The 20,220-nt window shown below is 38.9% G+C and overlaps 1 protein-coding gene across 16 annotated transcripts in view; it reads right to left on the reverse strand.

Annotated features, from left to right (window-relative positions):
• Positions 1-242: 242 nt before the first annotated feature.
• The window catches only part of fryb (furry homolog b (Drosophila)), a 69,762-nt gene continuing 49,784 nt past the window's right edge, over positions 243-20,220 (reverse strand). For 6 of the 16 annotated variants that reach the window (XM_077242259.1, XM_077242257.1, XM_077242249.1 and 3 more), the window contains 28 exons: positions 19,824-19,914; positions 19,587-19,669; positions 18,419-18,569; positions 17,489-17,592; positions 16,719-16,904; positions 14,979-15,180; positions 14,361-14,512; positions 14,063-14,250; positions 13,845-13,939; positions 12,720-13,327; positions 11,631-11,728; positions 10,956-11,132; positions 10,696-10,836; positions 10,412-10,594; positions 8,853-9,017; positions 8,609-8,683; positions 8,168-8,335; positions 6,972-7,169; positions 6,464-6,610; positions 6,096-6,256; positions 5,787-5,997; positions 4,891-5,040; positions 4,648-4,746; positions 4,218-4,301; positions 3,418-3,435; positions 2,917-3,027; positions 1,949-2,151; positions 243-1,657 (listed from right to left, as the gene is read on the reverse strand). In XM_077242259.1, the coding sequence (XP_077098374.1) occupies positions 1,399-1,657; positions 1,949-2,151; positions 2,917-3,027; positions 3,418-3,435; positions 4,218-4,301; positions 4,648-4,746; positions 4,891-5,040; positions 5,787-5,997; positions 6,096-6,256; positions 6,464-6,610; positions 6,972-7,169; positions 8,168-8,335; positions 8,609-8,683; positions 8,853-9,017; positions 10,412-10,594; positions 10,696-10,836; positions 10,956-11,132; positions 11,631-11,728; positions 12,720-13,327; positions 13,845-13,939; positions 14,063-14,250; positions 14,361-14,512; positions 14,979-15,180; positions 16,719-16,904; positions 17,489-17,592; positions 18,419-18,569; positions 19,587-19,669; positions 19,824-19,914 (4,508 nt within the window). In that variant the 3' untranslated portion in view covers positions 243-1,398. Of the gene's footprint in view, positions 1,658-1,948; positions 2,152-2,916; positions 3,028-3,417; positions 3,436-4,201; positions 4,302-4,647; positions 4,747-4,890; positions 5,041-5,786; positions 5,998-6,095; positions 6,257-6,463; positions 6,611-6,971; positions 7,170-8,163; positions 8,336-8,608; positions 8,684-8,852; positions 9,018-10,411; positions 10,595-10,695; positions 10,837-10,955; positions 11,133-11,630; positions 11,729-12,719; positions 13,328-13,844; positions 13,940-14,062; positions 14,251-14,360; positions 14,513-14,978; positions 15,181-16,718; positions 16,905-17,488; positions 17,593-18,418; positions 18,570-19,586; positions 19,670-19,823; positions 19,915-20,220 lie in introns of all 16 variants that reach the window. The other 10 variants (XM_077242254.1, XM_077242253.1, XM_077242261.1 and 7 more) reach the window with 5 other exon arrangements.

Below are 20,220 nucleotides of genomic sequence, written 5' to 3' on the forward strand. Positions count from 1 at the left end.
TTTCCAAAACACCACTACCATTGTATGGAAATTAAGATCTTGTTCCACAGATTTAATTATGGTAATGCATAATGGAATATTTTGCTTAAGATTATGCATGCATAAAACCCTAAGACTAAGTGTCACTGAAATGAATGTCTTTGCTTAAATTTGTAGCCATTGCAAAATCACTATTCTTGACTATGCAAACACCAGAATTTCCTAATTTCTCATTGAAACGAACAACCTGAAGAATCTCAACATGAAGAAAGCACAATTTATTTCACAGAAGCTTTAAGTATTTACATAGTGAAGAAAAGAAACAATTTTCTTGAAGTTTTGCAATCTGTCTAGGCATGCACGAGAGACTAATCTTCATGTGATGCCTCCCTTTTCCACTTTATACAAATAACATTTTAATAAAATACACTTTTAATAAATACAACTCGAAGTACAATGATGCATGCTTGGCAACTTGAAGTGACAAAGAACAATTTCAAAACCTAGGTTCAACACACTGATTTCTTAAATACAAATTTACCCTAAAGGTGAGCCTGTGTTTGGCGTAGCGCAGGATGTTGATTGAAAAACAGACAAACAATCTCTTATCAGCACTTGAAGTAGAATCAGGTTTAGCCGTAGCTTATCAGTTGTATGAACAAATCGCTGAATGTCAGCATGTTTGCGTGTCTTTGTGCAGGTGCGGAGGCTGATATTTAGCGGTATGTAAGTGTTGGACAGGTTCACAAAGACACAAGCTCTCAGCTTTAAACCGTTACGAGTATCATGACGACGACGACGACATACAAATAATATCCTTTGTCCCTCCTTCATTTGTGCGGCGTGTCCTGTTCGCTTTTAAAGACAATCTTGAACAGTTACAGTAGAAAGGCATCCGTTTCAATGATCCATCATTGCACATTCCCCATGTTAACAAACAAACCAAGCAGAAGTTCTCACTCCAGTGCTTCCTTTCCAAAAAGGCAGCATTTCTCAGTAGCAAAAAAAGATTTATTTTTCTCCTCATGATTTACGACATGAAACGTCAACATAGTGCAATAATTAAAAGATGCGTTTGAGTGACTCAATCCAAGGAATCTCGCAGGAGCAGCTCAGTTTCTCCGTTATTGCTGCACTTTTGAGGACCCGAGGACACGCTCACTCTCAGGAGCCCCTTCCTATTTAGTACAGTCAAGGATGCTCGTGCAAGTTTTCCTAAGAAGGGCACAACTTTATGTGTTAAACCCTCAAAAGGGTGGCAGCACTCCCAAACGTCACACTGGATTTGGCCTGGAGCGGGTGGCAGGAGTGGAGGATCATGGGATAAGGGATGGTGCAGGAGAGGTTGGGTGACTATGGAGGGATCCAGTGGTCGGGGGGTCCAGGCCAGGGCCGGTCTGGGGTGCCGCAGGCTTCCTGTCAGAGACTCAAACCGGACACGCTGGAGTCTAGGAGGCTGGATGAGAACACCTGGTACCCCTGAGCGCGACGGATCATGTCCCGGATCTCTCCATTGAGCTCCATGATCTTTGTGCAGACCTCGGACATGTCCTTGTTCGAGCCGACCAGTGCAAAGGTGCCAGTTTGGCCCAGAGTCTGGTGCCGGAAGTAGACGTTGAGGAGAGTCTGGATCTCGTCCTCTGAGCCACCGCCGAAAATGTCATTTGGCCACATTCGTCTAAAAAGGAGATAAAAATTATATAACAGTAATAACATTTTGATACCATTAATACGTCATGCTACTCAATTCCAATTTCAAGACCACAGTAAAAACTAACAAGCTTTTAAACACCAGTATAATTGTTAAAGAAAATTAAAACATTTTCAATAACTGAAATAAAAACTAACTTGGGTGGGGAAAACTAGCTAAACTAAATACATTTTCAATAACAACTAAAATAAAATAAAAATGCCACAAATACACTTAATTAACAGAGTTTTGTCTCTCTCTAGTGGTGTCATAGCTCACCTGCACTCTTGAGTGTAGCGGATGGCCATAGAGAACTCGTTGTTGTTCAAGCACTCCAGGATGGCCTGTACAGCCGCCTCTGAGCTGGGGAAGATGGGCTGGGAGCCGTGCCTCTGCCGGTCCTCTAGATCACCAGCTAATGAGGCTTCAGCTAGCCGCAGGCAATTCTTCAGATCGCTCAATTCCCGAGACATGTTCCAAAGCTACAGATTGAAAGCACATGATTAAGGGTACGTTTACACGACAGCGAAGTACTAAAAACAGAAAAGTTCTTCTTTGCGTTATTTGCTTAAAAACAATGTATTATGAATTCCAGGCCAGTAGTTGGCGATGTCATGACGTTACCATTTTCACAGATTTGCGTTTTTGTAGTTTACTCGGAGACAATAAACGTATAGTTTTTAAAAACTTGCACTTTGAAACCCCTTTTCAAAAGTTTGCATTTTCAGGCCCCCAAAACTCCATTGTCATGTACAATTTTTGTAGAAAATGGTTTAGTGTAAACCCCTAAGACAGGATGTTTTCAATTCATTTTTTTTTTAGTAAGCCAAACTAATTTACCTTTTGCTCAATCAATAAAGTTTTCTCTGAAGTCTCTCACAAGATGCCTTACATTGCATTACATTACATAAATTGTTTGTTTTGCTGGTCAATTCGACATGGACATCTTTCAGCATGGATGCAGAATTACATAACAGACTGTTTATGGTTACCGTTTTCATTGTAGATATATTCATTTATTTTGCAATCAAAAATACATATTGTGATCTTAATGTAGCAGCCTCCATGAGAATTATAATATATAAATAATTATAATTTAAATTCTACAAAGTTTGTTTAGATTTAAGTCAGGCTCATTTAAATAATGCGCACATTACAGAACATATTAGAATCGATTCTAATTGGAATAAAATCAATCAGATCATGACCATGAGGTGTCTCAGTGGGGTCATAGGTGCATTGTGTACCTCTGGCACAGAGCTGATGGTGTTCACTTGTCCTATAAGTTTACAATAGGACTGAAACAGCAGGAGGAGTTGGAAGTGAAGTTTGTACAGGCGCTGACACAACTCCAATTGCTGTGGACGATACGAATACATTAGTAACATGATATAATAAGGAAATCACATATGAACAGCCGCAAAGAGTAAATACACAACTCAAACTTCCATCACTGGGTGTGATTATATGCACAAAAATGCTCATAACAATAAAAAATGACTTTGTTTTATGAAAACCATGTTTACATTTTTAAATGATTCATTACTTCTACAGTCTTCAAAAACACTTTATATGATCTTAAAAGTATGCTTACTAAGTGTAAGTTTGGGTAATATCATGCATGTAAACACTCGCTGACCTAACCCTAACTGAACTGAATGCATGTACTAAACTATAAAGCTGTAAACACAGATCATTCACTCTAACAGATGAAAAAGAAAGAGAACTGTTCTTAGTTTCAAACTTACAGCCAGAGTTTCCATTTGCTGCAGAGCAAGCATGTCATAAAACAGGAAAGATTTGAGAAGGGAGAAACAGACAGCATTAATACCCAGCATGCAATCTGTGAGACTGAATATGTGTCACTGTGCTCAGAAATCCCAGATTAGTGCCTGTCGCATTCAACCCAACCCATATAAATCATGCAGAGGATGACAAGAAGAAGGCGCACCGAGTGACAAGAAGAGTAGTGAGGAAATAAAGCATTGCATACAATAACATTTAAAAGTTTGGGATCAGTAAGGTTTTTAAAAGAAATTAATGTTTCTATTTAGCAAGGATGCATTAAATTGACCAAAAGTGACATGTATAATGTTACAAAAGAACTTTGTATGCATCAAAGAATCCAGAAAAAAATGTATCATGGTTTCCACAAAAATATTAAGTATTGATAATAATAAGAAATGTTTCTCGAGTACCAAATCAAAATATTAGAATGATTTCTGAAGGATCATGTGACACTGAAGACTGGAGTAATGATGCTGAAAATTCAGCGTTGTGATCACAAGAATAAATTACATTTTAAGATATATTAAAATAGAAAACAGTTCTTTTAAATTGTAATATTTCAAAATATTACTGTTTTTACTGTATGCAGCCTTGGTTATCATGATATAATTATTTTAAAAATGTTAAAAAATCATAACGACCATTCCGTAACGTACAAATCTATTAGAGATTACTGTGTATATATTATGAATGTTGGTTTCATGTAAACAGTGGCATGATGGATGATCTCATTTTAAAGGGCACAGGCGGCAGTTTTCACCTTCTCCTCAGAGTCTCCAGGCTGACAGGTGATCACACCATCATCAGGATACCTCGGGAATGTGGACTTACAGTTCTGCAACCACTGTTGAAAGAGGAGAAAGTGGATGTGCTCAACTAAATTCAAAACAGCTGTCTCACAATTAAAAACATAAGTAGTTTTGTGCAAAACCCGACACCATGATGCAGTTCTGCGTGAGTTTAAGTAAATGTAAATTAATGGGATTTTTTTTTTTTGCGTGGTTCTTAATCCATCATGTGAAAATTGTAAGTCTGATCACTTAGAGAAGTATTGGCAAACCTCTACTGATTAAGTCGCATGATTCAAAGTCTCGTTCACATCTGTAGCATAAACTATTTCAGCAACTCAATTCAATCTAGCAGCTTCCAGTGATTCTGCATGAGCAGCCTGTTACGTTAGAATGACTTACTGAGACAGCGGCTTCCTCCCGGGTGTTATATGTGTCCAGATACTCCTGAAGCTCAAGAACACTGAACTTCATCTTTTCTAGAAGCCCATATGAAACAATCTACAAGAGGACAGATGATATAAAAGACAACATGGTATAAAAATACTTTCTGACTTGCAATTTAGAAGTTTATATACAAAATGATTCTCAATAATTTGTTAGGAGAGGTCCCCGAAGCACGGCTGGGGAGGAATATTCACTGACCGTTTCTGCGTCCACATACAGCGTGGGACAGTCTGAGCATAAGGCCAACATCTCTGATGATCGCACAAATTTTGACCCAATTCCCCTCAGGCCGTCTCCAAGGTAACAGGCAGCATCGCTGGTTAGGGAGCAGAACTTATTTTGGATGTTCTGTAGAGACAAAAAATTAATTTTAACAATGCAAATTGTTATAAATACTTCTGGGCTTCTAATTAACCAGTGTTTCCAGTTAATTATGTAGACTCTGGTGGCCTGTCACAACTAATCTGTCCCGCCACAGTTTCATAATAAACTGAAAATATTTTTACACTTCTCATGATAACATAAAAGGTCTGTACGATTGTGTTTTCCGCCAAAATAAAAGCTTGAGTGTTTAACTCTTGCAAGTGAAAAATGAAGACAAAAGTATTGAAAATTTTCTACAGTTAAGTAAAATAAATGCTTATTGTGAAAAATTACTTCTAATTTACATTTATTTTACAGTGTCAGTTGTATTACAATAGTAATATATTACTTTTGTTGGTATGGCAATAATGATAATATAAAGGCATTATTATTATTATTATTTTTTTTTAATTTCCTTTATTTAACCAGGTAAAAACTCATTGAGATTAAAAATCTCTTTTACAACAGAGACCTGGCCAAGATGCAACAAAAAACAAAGATATATTAATATATATATTAATATATTAATATATCCTAACTATATCCTAATAGTTTGGCTTCATATAAAAGCAGTCAGAACATAATGTGAACTGAGACACTATATCATGAACCATGAAATAAGAACAGAGGCCCCCCACTCATACAAAATCATGTGGGAAACACTGATTTAGTAATTCTGAATAGAAATGTTCAAACAGGATTGCTTTGTGTACTTATAATGGTGGCGTTACCTGAAACATTGTAGAGAAAATGTGGAAGGTGTAGACGGCGCAAGACCCATCTGTATCACACAACAGCTGGTTAATGTGACTCCGCCAGGCTTCTTCGGCGTCGTCACACACTGTGGGCTGAAATGCTGCCAAGATGGCAGAGAAAAATGGGGAGGGTGGAGGAGGAAAGCCCAGCTCATCCAGATCATCTCGGTCCTCCCCAAAATGGTAGCTGTGGAAATCAGAAGAAAGGATGTTACCCTTAAATAACCATTCCAGTTAGCGGTAGTCTAATGCTTTAAAACTGGAGTGAAGTGTATCAGTATTAACCTGGGCAGGGAGTTTGGGTTCTGGTTGATTCCAGCTCGGTTTTGTTCTGCAGGAAGGTCCAGATTTGTGCTAGAGCCGCAGTCAAACCTCATTGGCAGCTCATTCACACTGAATGGCAGGTCGTCCTCTTGGACATTTGACTCCTCGTCTTCTGGTAAAACCTGTGAAGATGTGAGAAGATCATTATTGATCTTCTCGCCTCAAAGTTTATGTTCTTAGTAAATCTAAATTAGTCAGTACAGAAGTCTCACAAACATGCCAGCAATAGTTTCAAACAGCATGTTGAAGCAGATGTCTAGCTTTGAGGTTTGGTGCTATTTGGGCTCGGTGAAGAAGCTTTAATGGGCTAAATGTAATTTTAAACATACACGCGGCATGATGTGGTCATCTGGTAGAGATGTTCCCAAGCAAGGTGTTGCAGCATTAAGGGAATTTGGGTCAGCTGATGTGGTGTCATAGGAAGTGGACAGAGAGTCTGTATGATTGGTGTCCTCTGAGGGGGAGAGGTTCATGGTCTGAAATCAGAAAATGCCCAGCTTTAGAAAAATACCATTAGGCTAAAACAAACAATAGGTAGTATGACTGACTGACTGACAGACTGACAGACTGACAGACTGACAGACAGACAGACAGACAGACAGACAGACAGACAGACAGACAGACTGACAGACTGACAGACAGACTGACAGACAGACTCACAGACAGACAGACAGACAGACAGACAGATAGATAGATAGATAGATAGATAGATAGATAGATAGATAGATAGATAGATAGATAGATAGATAGATAGATAGATAGATAGATAGATAGATAGATAGATAGATAGATAGATAGATAGATAGATAGATAGATAGATAGATAGCAAGCACATACTAGTTGAGAGTGGGAGAGGCTTTGGCTGGTGGAATTGGACTCTTCCTCAGAGGAGTCATCAGAGTCTTGCTGGGGGTCGTGTAGGCTGATGCAGGGGGTGATGTCAGAGTGCTGGCTCTCCTCCAGGAGCTCAGTCAAGTCTGTGCTGTCCAGAGAGCGTCTGCGCACTCCCCAGTTAAAGTTATCCATACTCTCGCCCTATTAAAACATACACACAGCACTGTTTCAGCAGCTATTCTTTCTAACACGAGCTGATGATGGGTGTGCACCACTCTGGCCCTCTTAGGACACAGAAAGTAGACATAACACACTTCTAATCAATCATGCAAAAATGAAGAACACGTGCAAACATACAGTAAATACAATAGAACAATATCTGGAAATATGAAACAATATCTCAAATACAATATCTGCCAGTACGTTTAAGGTTTCTGACTTTGCAAATGAAAAAAAAAAAAACCTAGTAATCTTCTTTGTAGTTTAGGGGAAACAAAGCCGAACAAAACACAAAATCCTGATTTTAAGGATTTTAGACCAGCAAGTTTCTCCATAAGCATTTGAAACAATCTGAATTTTAATGGTTTTCTAACAAAACAAAAACAATTAGTGAGGAATGATTTAATATGAATGAAAAAAAAATTGAAATGAGATGCTTCTAACATGCATTTCTATAGTATGTAATATGACATCCATGAATTGAACACATATAATAAAATCTTTATCTAATCTCTTTAGCAACAGCAGCCTGATAGATGTGAGTCTACATGACTGACACACATAATTCTCAATGTGAATCTGAGCAGGTATGGAAACAAGATCTCTGCCATTCTCTGTCACATGCTAACACAGCTGTTCTTACCTGCAGCTCCTATGGCAGCACAGGAGAGAAAGAGAGAAAGTGTTAGCTGCACAGTGAGAATGACCAGAGGAAAAGCAATGGGCACATTAGTCAGGCAGTCTCTTATCTGAGCAAAACTGAGAACATGAAAGAAATAACTGAAGCAAGAAAGTAGAAAGGAACTGGGTTTTTGTTAGTAGGGACGGGAATTCTAACTCTGAAATCAACATCTTTTAAGTTCTTAAGTCATTTATTATGTCTATATCTAAATAACTGAAATATATAAACTCTACACATTTTGAATGTAAATAATAATACGTAAATAAGATAAATAAATGATACCAGGTTTTCTACTGACCTCTCCATCTTCAAGCTCTACGTCCAGGAAGTCGAAGTCTCTGAAGACTCTGAACTGCTGCTCTGAGGTGGTATCATCCAGGGTGTCCTCCCGGGTCCCATCCTCAGAGGACACCTGACTGGGCTGATGCTCCATGAGGTCCAGATCACCACAGGATGAGAAGATCACCTGAGGCAAATAAACATTACAGTGGAGTCAGCGTAGAGTATGCAATGGTCCCATTACTAAGATGCCTTATAAGTCTTATAGTTTTATACTTCTTTTTTTAAAGCAGTAGATCCACGATAATTAGGGCTTTAATTAATATGAAATAAACACAGATGTAATCTATTATTCCTTCATTCTATAAGACCATAGTGATAAATGTCTTTCCTCATAATAATAAAATGGTTGTCTACATACAGTGTCTTCCCAGGAATGACAGTGACAGTGAGGACTTACAGACGGGTTCTTGGTGAGGCCAACTTCCTGTCCGCAGAGTGACAGAACGTTCACCAGCTTCTCTCTCGTTCGCTTCTGAGAAACAAAAGGAAATTACCAACTGAAAAAGCAGACTGATAGAATCATCAAGATTTTCATAGTATCACAGTAAACATTAAAAGACGATGTTCAGAACAGCCCAAAGTAATAAAAGTTCCCCTCCTTCATACCATGACACATATGAACAGCATGAAATGTTAGTCACCTGTGATGATTGTGGCCGTTTCCAGCTGACTGGGACCAGGACGGTGTTTGAGTTGGACCCTGAAGAGGTAGAGGACGTGCTACGGGTCACTGCGATCACGCGGGCTTTCCCATCTCTTCCTCCAGATCCCTGCAGGTCATCATATCTGCGGCCAATAACCGGTGTCTGGACACAAACACATGCATAAAATACATATGTTATTAAACCAGATATGTAACCCCCTACAAAAACATAAGCACACCAGCACAACAACAGGTCCTGAGCACATACACTCATAGACTTACACTACCCATGAGTCACAGCCTTCCTGTAGATAAAAAAGCATGTGTGGAAAAACAGCCTAATTGCTGGACTCCTTATCAGTGTGGAGTCACTCCATCTGGACAGGATATCACTGCTTCCATCAGGGTGGATAAGAGGCAAAAGCTCAATTCTAGGAACTGAGAGGGTTTCCTGTAGTTGCACATGAAGCCACAAGAGGCTCTTGGCTCTAAGGAGGTCTTTGTTATAACTGGAGAAAGCAGTTTTTCTGGTGGTTCCTGATTGGAATTGGAATCATGAATGGAAATGCAAACAGATAGCTTTCTCCAGCTATTACAGACTTCCTTGTTTTAGATCAGGGGCCGGTTTCATAAATCTAGAGTTTGACTATGGGTTAGATATATAGTAGATAGTCAGACTTCAGATAGACATCTCAATCAGACCGTCAGACTCTGACTATCTTAAGTAGGAGTACACTGCAATGCATTCTGGGTAAAATAAGACACTTTTCAAAACAAAAACATGGCGTATCGAGTAAGGGCATTCAACCCCTCAGTGCAGTTTACCCCAGCGGAAAACGTGTTTGTCTAATTTTTTTGGTCTAAATTAAGTCAATCTTTATTTTGTGAAACAGTCTAACTTGCATTAGACTAGTCTATGAGCAAATTTTAGACTTTTCTAACACTATAGACCCGTCTAAAATAGCTTTTGTGAAACCGGCCCCAGATGTCATATTAAATGTGAATGAATATAACCAGAAACTGTATATGACATTTAAAATTATTATTGGACATCCAAAGATTGTTTAAGCTTTACGTTATTTGACTTGTAACAAAATTCACATAAATAGCAGTCACCTTCCCTGAAGTTGCCCTAAAAGACCACTCCTTGTTCATTAGGTTTCAGAAGAAATCCTCAGAAACCCTCATTACATCCATCAACACATTAATCTGAGAGGTTATTGATCACAAATGCAATCAAAACACATCTCTCCAAATTTCTCCATCTGAAAGCGAGCTGAGAACTCGAGTGATTTCCCTATAGCCTAAAATGTACCAAAAAGAAAAGGAAAAGGGGCCGCGCCCTTTATGGTATCTGATAACAAATGCATGCTCAAAAGCAACAACATGGCCACACTTGAAGAGGTGATTGAGTCAGAGAACCTGTTGCGTGTAATTGCATTAAAAACTGATATTTTGTAAAGCATAAATGGTTTTGGTGCCTTCAGCAAACAAAACAAAAAACATGCATTTCAACAAATTAACGACAAAATATATTGTGGACACAATGTAAAGTACCTCGGATATGTCAAAATGGAATTCCAGTGTCTTTCCTGGCAGGGCTTTAGATGAGCCATCCCACATCATACGGCTAACCTCCAGGTGGGCTAGATCGCCATGGGCATAGGACGGCAGGGACAGACTGGCTGAGCGGGAAACGACCAGCTTCAAAATGTTCAGAGCTTCTTTCCAGTGAACCGTCTATAGAGGACACACACATATTGGTATGACAAAACAGATCAAAATTCTTTCAAATGACCAGATTAGTCCAACTTCAAGTGGTTTAGCAGAAAGGATCTCACCTGTACAAATTTCTCAATGGTCTTTAACACCTCTACATTGAAAGGTTTGACCTGAATTCCAACCAAATCCATGTGGCTTAGCAGACTGTAGATGATCTGCAGTAGGGGCTGTTGCATGCTGGGTAATCCTTTATCTAGCAACTATGAAGAGAGGTCAGCTGGTATTAAAACTGTGTTCTTCTCATACAGCATAAGCAACACCATATCTGCCATTTTGTAACTTATACTTGAGGATATTTAAGCCAGTCAGGACATCTCACCTCAGCCATATATGTCACAAGACTAAGCGTGATGTCAGAGAAAGCCTCGTGCAGGTAGCGGCAGACCACATTAACCCACGAGAAGGGGTCTCTGGTGTAGGAACGAGTCTTATACAGGGTCATTACATGAGCCAGGTGAGATAGTTTGGTGTTCTTGTCTTTCTCCTCTAGACACACCTAGAATACACATAAACAGTATAAACAGTCAAATACAGATGTTATTGTTTTTCAAAAATAAACATTATTAGTATGCACTGACGACTACTGACATAGCTCGTATATTTCCTTATTTTTATAATGTTTTTTTTTTTTTTACTTCATATTGAATGTATTTAAACATTTGGGAGCTCATATTATTTTTAGACTTGTATGATGTAATATTATTAATATTTAATTTTACGTAGCCAATTGTTTATCACATACACAGAATGTATTTTACACTTTGTTAATCAAAAATAAGACACCAGAAATATGCACACTAGCTGATATTGTATTTAAATACGTGATAGTTTTCTTGTTACAAGAAAACAAAAGAGTTATGAGTTGGGATATAATCCAGGATGACAAATCCAGGATGACATCCCTACTTGGTCTTCACATTCAGGTGTAAATACCAATGAAGTGAAGGGTGTGTTTTATAGTAGGAGTGTGTAAAGAAAAGGAGGTGGGGCAGACCTGTGCAATCCTCTCAGCACTTTCTTTACAAAACTGCGTAGGGCTACCGAAGTGTTGCAATAAGTGAGGCAGCAGACAAAGCACATTCAAAGGAAAACCTGAGAAGACAGAAAATAAAACATACAATTATATGTAAGATCAGAAAACTTGCTAAATATCACAAACAATCAATATTCAACAATAACACTCAAAATAGTCTAAACCCCTCACAAGATTTTAATACAAAAGTAAGCTTGGGTTTTAGGTTTAATCCCTACTGCATCAACACATCTTGTTTTGGGTAGGCTTAACACTAGTAGACCAATCGTAATGCATATGCAAATATGCAGTTTCATTTTGAATGCTGAAAATTCTAGGTTCTCTATTAAATTTTTTTGGCAGTACTAAAGCATAAAAAACCATGCTATGTTTGCGGAGATGTAGAAAACCTGCTCAGTTCAAATACTTGTTTCTCTGAAAAACAAAGGTACAGCAAGTTACTCTACTTTGGAGACATCCCACCTCTCCTGGAAGTTGCAGGAGTCTACCGAATATTGATTATACATGTTCTACTCGAACTAAAAACATTGCAAACGTATACATTAACTGATCAATTTATACTGTAAGGCTCGTCGCTTTCCATTGTTAATTACGTTTGTTTCTGTTGCGTGTCCTCAATCAGGTAACCCGCGTGAGCGTCAAGTATGGGGAGGAGGGGGTGGGGAAAAAACTCATATTTTGAATTTGGATTCATATATTCTATCTGATCCTTTTTAGGGACAATTTGGTATTGTGCTCAGTGGTTACAAATTTAGTGTCAGTAGTGTCAGCTCGTACACGTTAAGTCTGTGCCTTCACTGTGATTCATGCCATTAAGGAAAACAGCATTTTACAATGATGACAACTTAAACTTGTTAAACATTTAAAAAATTTACACACACACACTAATTGTTTGGACACAGACAAAGTCTAAAACCGACCGAAATAGGAGTAAAAAGCAATCATAAATACAGTTTGAAACTGCTTTCAAGTCATTTAGCCACATTAGACCTACAGTATATAAACAAGTTTTAAGAAAGTGCCAGTACAAGTATCCACTCTACTACCCACCTATAGCCTGCGATGTGTCCACCACTGGCACTCGTGAAACAGGCGTAAGCTGACAGAACAACTGAAGCGTAAGATCATTTGTAGCTGGAGAGGTGAATCCCTTTAGGAGCAGCTGTTGCAGTCCGGAAAAGCCACTCCACCTCAGCTGACCCTGGAGCTTCTCTAGTCTTTCCCTGTTCTCCTGCAGATCCAATGGAACCCGCGCCAGCAGTTTGTGAACCAGCCTCAATGACATCTGGTATTCAAATTCAAAGTCCGACTCCATGAGCGACACCGCCACCCAGAAGATGGTGGCGAGCAAGTTTGCTGGATGACTGGAGTGGGAGGGGTCGGTGATGACACTTGTGTCGGCACGGGTGGAGTTGGAGGACGTGCTGCGGGCCGATCGAGCGAGACACTGTTGGGTACAGGCTTGGATGCGGTCCAACGTGGCACTGCGAGGAGGGTTGGAGGACGAGTTTTCCCCGCTTTCGCCGAACTTTTTAGGGACGGAGTAACTGCGCTGGTGCCTGTTCCGGTCATTAGTCTCTTGGTGCAGGTTCAGCTGCCCTGTGCTCTTACGGTTTGGGTTGAGCTTCCCGCTCACCAGGAAGTCAGGCGATGAATCTCTGTTTGTAGAAGAGACATTGCAGGTATGTAAAGACAAATAGATGCTTTTTTCTCTGGATATATTGTTCTGTTTTCTGTTTTAATATATTTTAGAATGTAATTTGTTATTTTGTGATGTAATGTTATTTCTGTGATGGCAAAGCTGATTTTTTAGCATTCAATACTCCAGGTTTAGGAGTCACATGATCCTTCAGAAATCATTCTAATACAGTATGCTGATCAAAAAACATTTCTTCTTATTATTTTCAATGTTAAAAACATGTTAAAATATTTTTGTGGAAACCATGACACATTTTTTTCAGGATTCTTTGATTATAGAAAGTTAAAAAAAACAGCATTTATTTGAGACAATGTAAAGGTCTTATGTTTAATTTAATGCATCGTTGCTGAACAAAAGTCTTGTTTTTATTTTTTAAATCTTACTAATCCCAAACTTTTGAATGGTAGTGTAGTTATAAATTATTTTTACTAGGTTGAATTAGTAGGAAAGCATGTAGTACAGCATGAAATTCTAACCTTGTCAAAGCTGCCATAAGTTCACTGTTGTTCAGACATTCAGCTAAATTATCCACAACAGACTCCAGAGTAAGTAAAATCTCCATGACGTAACCCTGGAAAGCAAAATAACATTAAAAACAAGCAAAGAGATTGAAAAGCAAGAGCATACAGATATTTTTGACCAAATGCATTTATTGTATCGATGTTATTTAACACTCTGGTTGATGGATACACACCTGAACTTCATCGCCGTGCTCCCCCACAACCTCCACGAGGCGTGAGAGCAGGTCGGACACGGCGTGGGCAGAGAGGGGCTGTCTCAGGGCTCGGAAGATCTGGAACGAGCGTCCAGCGTAATGGCGTGAGGAGCTGCAGAGGGCCGTCTGCAAAGCAACGTCGCTCAGCTGATGCTCTAGGTGGAAATCTGACACATGACGAAGACGCTTATCAACCAAACACTGTGCCAATGTAATGTATAAGATATTTCATTCTGCCAATATGAAACATAAATGCACTAAAATGTTTGGTAATTACCTGATTTGGACTCCTTGAACACAGAGACCACATGCCGCAGGAAGTTGGTGAGCTGCTCTGCGCTCTTAGAGTTGGGATTCTTCGGCGTGATGTCTTCATGGCACCAAAGCGGTCCAAAAGCCCTGAGTAAGTACAGGACAGTACTCCATGCACTGTACCACCACCACCACCAAAATCACAAATACATGAACTACTACTCTCTAACTGCCTGATTTACTGACGCTGGAAAATCCCCAAAAGTTTTGCTGAAGAAAAAATTCTAAAAATATGTGGATACCATGTTTATCCAATTGCATGTGTGAGAATTTCAAATGTAAAATAATGATTTTTTAAAAAAATGATTAGTTAAGAATAATAATAAAAAATAATAAAAATAATAATTACATTTAAAAAGAAAAAAAAATTGTTCTTTGGCCACTAGGGGATGTGAGAGCTTTGTAATATTTGATTGTTGATGCACCATCCATTTTTGTCGTCATTCTGATTATCATTTTTATACGCATTCTGGATCAGCATCGAACTCCTCCTTTTTAATGGGAAAAAGACTGATTTGCGTTTTAATCTGTTTTCATCCACATATATTGAAACAACTGCTATACATCTATAATTACCACATACCTGGTGGTGAGGAACTCAATGAGCTTGTTAGTTTTCTCATCTGAATCTGTGGAGGACTCGTCCAGCTCCTCCAGGTCAGCTGTAATTTGTGGCAGGTTCCCAATGCTTCCTCCCAGACTCACACTGGAGGAGGTGGAGGATGAGCTTAGTCCAGAATCCGCCACAGGTGACGCTTGCCACTCTCGCAGGAAGTCGAATCCTCCTGTTCAGACGAGAGTGTGGTTTAGTGATGTAGTGCAAGCAGGTTATAAATAGTCCTGCAAGGCCCAGTTTCAAAGACAGGGCTTAGATCTTAGTTCAATTAGGGCATTTAAGTAGCTTTTATAAAAATGCCTTAGAAAAAACAGTCAGTGCAAGTTGCTTTCAGTTAAAACAGCTCAAACATTTTAGTCTGGGACTAGGCTTAAGCCTTGTCTGTTAAACCAGGGGCAAAACTGTAAATTCTTAATCATTTTTGTTTTCCTATTTCTTATTATTGTGTCTGTGGGCTGGTTTTAAAATTAGCCTTAGCTAATTTGCCTATCATGGTTTACAGACCTGTAGTCTTTGCTGTAGGTCTGTAAGATAAGCATATGAACCAAACTTATCTAAAAAATATCAAAAAAATGTGAGTTGTGTTCCCAGCTTTAATTTTTACACGTATGTTTATTCAGATATAAGTAAACAAGAAAACAAAAACATCAGTGACACGTAGGATGAAATATTAAATGCTAGAAAAACCTCAGTCATAATGCAAACTGGGACTTGGCATAGAGTCTAGCCTAATTACCTCCATCTCAGTCTCTTCTATACCAGGAAAGACAAACAGCTGCCAAAAATACTTTGAATTCTATGCCAAAGAAAGTAAAATCCTAACACTTGGGGTTTTCCTTAATAATAGTAACTTACTTCTTCATTGTAAATTCAAGCTGTTTCGGAAATGTAGGTGAATCTTATGCTCAGTAGTTCACACTAGCTATGTTTCCATCCACCTATTGAATTTTGGGATATCGCATTTAAAAAACACTATATGGGAATGACCAGATGCGCATAAATTCTAAAAATGCACATAAAAACAAAGATGGAAACACATTTACCGAACAAATTTCTCGATGCGCATCAAAAAAGATGCGACTTTGCGATGGGACGGCATAACTGGACCAACCAGCGGACCGATCTCATTGCACAGAATCTGAAATGCTTTTTGGTCATTTTGAAATGCCAAGGCAAAATCTGTCGTCAAAGTGGTTCGGTATGGTATAATTACCTCCCAGAACTGTCTTACATGACTGCCTTCCCAAACAGCAGTCATCCGCCTCAGAAAGCAAGTTAACATGATCGGCGATCGCATTTATTGCGTTTTGTATGCACGCTCTGAGGAGTAATATAATAACTACACAAACAACATTATTATATATAGTGGCTAGTCCAAATGCATCAACCAAATTTTTCTTAGTGATTTTAATCGCCAGTTTATCAGGAAACTATGATTTTGTTCTCTTGAGCACATGGGATGGAAACAGTGCTTTATTCGCAAATGTTTTATGCGATATTCCAATTTTATGCATAAGTTAATTTCACAACTTTGGATGGAAACATAACTAGTGACTCCTCTGTGCTGAAATTGGGAAATTGGAATTGGAATTGGTTTTGTGCAATGTTATAAAGAAACTGTCTGTGAATGTTTATTTCTGTTGGTGGTGTCTTTTTATGTCTTGTTGTATTTGAAGCATGGGACTCTGGGTTGATAACTGATTGTACCTGTGTAGTGATATTCAGGCTGGTAACTGGATTTAACAGTGAGGGTCTTGTTGTCACCGATCTCTCTGGTTAGTAACAGGACAGAGGCGATGACCTGGAAATTGTTGTTGCAGGAGAGGGCGATGAGGAGATGCAGGAGTAACCTCTTGCTGTGCTCAAACACCTCCGGCCTGTAATGATCCAAACCTGAGAGGACAGAGATACAAAGGTAAATGAACTGAACTGATTTGAGATGAATAGAACAGAAGCCAATGAAGTGGACAGGAATGAAACACATTCTGAACATGAACTATATGACTTTCAAAGGGTGTTCACACTGTTGCATAACGTGGATAACACAACATTCATACATACAGGCCATCGCTGTTGTGCTCTATATTTTTAGATGAAAAACAAAATATCACAGGAGTGCCTCTAGTCAAAAGACAAAGAGAAACACGTTGTTAGCTGGAGGTACTGATGACATCAAGAGTCTAAGAGAGATAAGCCATGAGAAGATGGCATTTTGCCAGCCCCCTCTTTCTTTCCTTCTCCTCCTCATTTTCCATTACAGACATTTTTCACATTGTTGTGTTGGTTATTCAGACAGACTGCTGGAGTGAATTATGGTGGAGAATGCGGGAACTATATAGACCAGACAAAAGATGTGCGTTCTCACAGCGAGAGACCCAGGCACAAACTCACACTCCTCCACTGAACACTGGATAAGGGGTTCCCCAACATTTTAATAACATTGAAAAGAAAGACCGAGAGATAAAAAGAGTGCTTACCTAGGAAGAGAGCGTGAAGAAGCAGCGGCAGGTGTAGGGCCCAGTCTTCTCTCACACTGTGGTCCACCACCATCTCCGTCATGAAGATCACAGCTATGTTGCACCTGTCAGAATACAGCAAGAACAGTTTTAAGGCCAAACCACACGGCACCGACAGACACAGATCAACGTCGAGAGTAACCAGATTACAGTACGTCACTTCTCAGATTCCAAGATCGACGGTCGACGATTCAACATGTTCAATCGGCAAAAAGGAGAGGGGTAGCAGGGGTAACACACTCATCCAACAAAACCCAACAAAGAGTTTGTTGCCGACTGGTAATGAAATTGCAGACTGGTATAGACAGATGATCTCTTCATTTGGCTTGCGTATAACCAGACAGAATACACAAAGGGGAGTTTTTAGCAGATATTCCTGCAATGCAATTCTGCTCATATTTTCAATAACTCATGATGTATATCTTCCTGTTCAGATGTCAGCGTGAGTCTGCACAGATCTGATTAACTTGACAGATGGTTTATAAAAATCTAAAACACGTTGATGTACCACCCTCTTATGCATGCCTGACCGCACATTCCTCCCTCCCGGGAAAAAAATCACTGAACGTCATAAGGATGCTGGTAAGTATCACTGTTGTCATGGTAACGGATGAGTTTTAAGGCATTGGGTAAATAAAATTCATCCGCTGGACATGAACAAAAGAGACTCTGTATAGATGACTTTATTGTATGAATCCATGTGTCTTTGTAAATGTTTTCCAAGTCATGTATGTGTGAGGCATTTTTGTAGAAGGGTTGTAAAAGTTCAAACACAAAAGGGACAAAATGACTTTGAACATTCAAGACCTTTCCTAAATCTTCTGTTCGAATAAGTCCGACTTCATGAAATTGCAAAGGAAGCAAAGAGTAGATTAAAAGTTTGGGCATTACCTGTGAAGAGGTCCACGTGGGGTGATGGTCTCGGGCAGGTAGTCCACGAGCGGGGCCCAACAGCCTCCATTTACGGGCATGGGAAGAGGCTGAGGTCTGTTACTCTCCAATACACTGATCAGCCAGGCGGCATATGGAGGCAGAGGGTCATCTGCAAACACACACAATTGGCATAAAAAAAAATCTAGACATCATCGTAAAACAGAGTGATCAGGACCCTAACATAAACAGGTAAACAAATCTAAAATAGTTTAGCACCACTATACAACATTTGACCACAGAATGCTTCGATTAGTTTCTGATTGGTCAATCTGATAGGCTTTAGTTTCCCATACAGTTATACTGTATATATTAAATCTATAGTTGAATAAACTGAATCTGAGTTTCTATAATCGAAATCAATCAGGAAAAATTTCTAAAATCCCTCCTGCAAATTTCTACATTCATGTAGTATAATATAATATTATTTTATCTTTATATTAATTTTAAAGAATTTTAATAATTCTAAATAAACTGACAATCTATCATTAAAAAAATTATGTAAAAATAATGAATTGATTTTAATTAATTAAAAATTTAATTAAATTAAAGAGAAATTTCAGTCTGTCAATTCATATGACCATCCGGTGTGAGGAGTAGTTTCAGAGCACATCATCCAGTCAGATAATCATTTCTCTCCATTAGAGTTGACATGTTGTCACCGTCCATCAGCTGTCATGACAGGTATGTAGAGAGGACAAAAGCTGTCGGCTCCCACACCCAAATCACAAATACATGTGCACAACCTTCTGACATGCAAATAGGTGAAAATACATACAGACAAAAGGATTCAATGTGACCTCAATTTCAGAACCGAATTCCTTAAAACGGAGGGTAAATGCTGTACTAAGCATGTATTTTTGGTAAATTCAGTATGTGCCAAATGGTAAGTCACATGTACAGATATCAGCTGTTAGATATCTACAGCTTTAAAATGAAGAGTGTAAATGTATCCTCAGCTACATGTGTCAGTGAGTGGATTGACAGCTGTGAACCATCTGTTGCTCTGTTCTTGTAATCTCTGGGATTACTGACAGTAACCTATAAAGTCTGGAGGTGCACAGAGGGCTTGTGAATCAAAAAGTCATCCATAACTACATCCATAATACAGGTCAGATGAAGAACTTACTCTTCTCCTCATCGTAAGAACCTCCCGAGCTGTTGCTGTAACGTGATTCCAGACGGTTATGAGCTCGTGCTGCGTTGCTCAACCTGAGTAAATGTATGCACAAATCACATGTTAGGGAACATAGAATGCACATGCATCCTAAAATGCATATTGACTTAACATGTACTCACTGGCTGTTTAACAAACTAGTAGCTACATTTTTTTTTCTAAATCTCAGTTGCATAAAGAAAGATGCACCTCTCTACATTCTCTCTGGTGATCTTTGCCTCATCTGTCTCCTGGAAGTTTTCTTGCCCGGCCACTATTGTATTACTGCTAGAAGTTGTGCCTTTACAAACAAACAAACAAACAAAAAAACAAAATTAATTTAACATTAAGTCAGAACCATGCGTTTGGTTATGAGATTCACAGCAGGGTTCGCCAATAAAGATGGCATAAAGCCACAGAACTGTCACTCCTCGACTGCTATTCACAACTAGTACTACATTTATGTTTAAACAAACCCTATTTGTTAATTTATAGAATGAATTATTTAATAATTGAATAGTGCATGCAATAATGTATAGATTATCGGCCATTGTTATAAAAGTTGCATAGCGTAGCAAGTAATTTCATATACACTAGTTTCAAAGTT

The sequence above is a fragment of the Siphateles boraxobius genome, unplaced genomic scaffold (assembly GCF_051911475.1).
Source record: "Siphateles boraxobius isolate OS27281-9 unplaced genomic scaffold, OSU_SipBor_1 25, whole genome shotgun sequence".
NCBI lineage: Eukaryota > Metazoa > Chordata > Actinopteri > Cypriniformes > Leuciscidae > Siphateles > Siphateles boraxobius.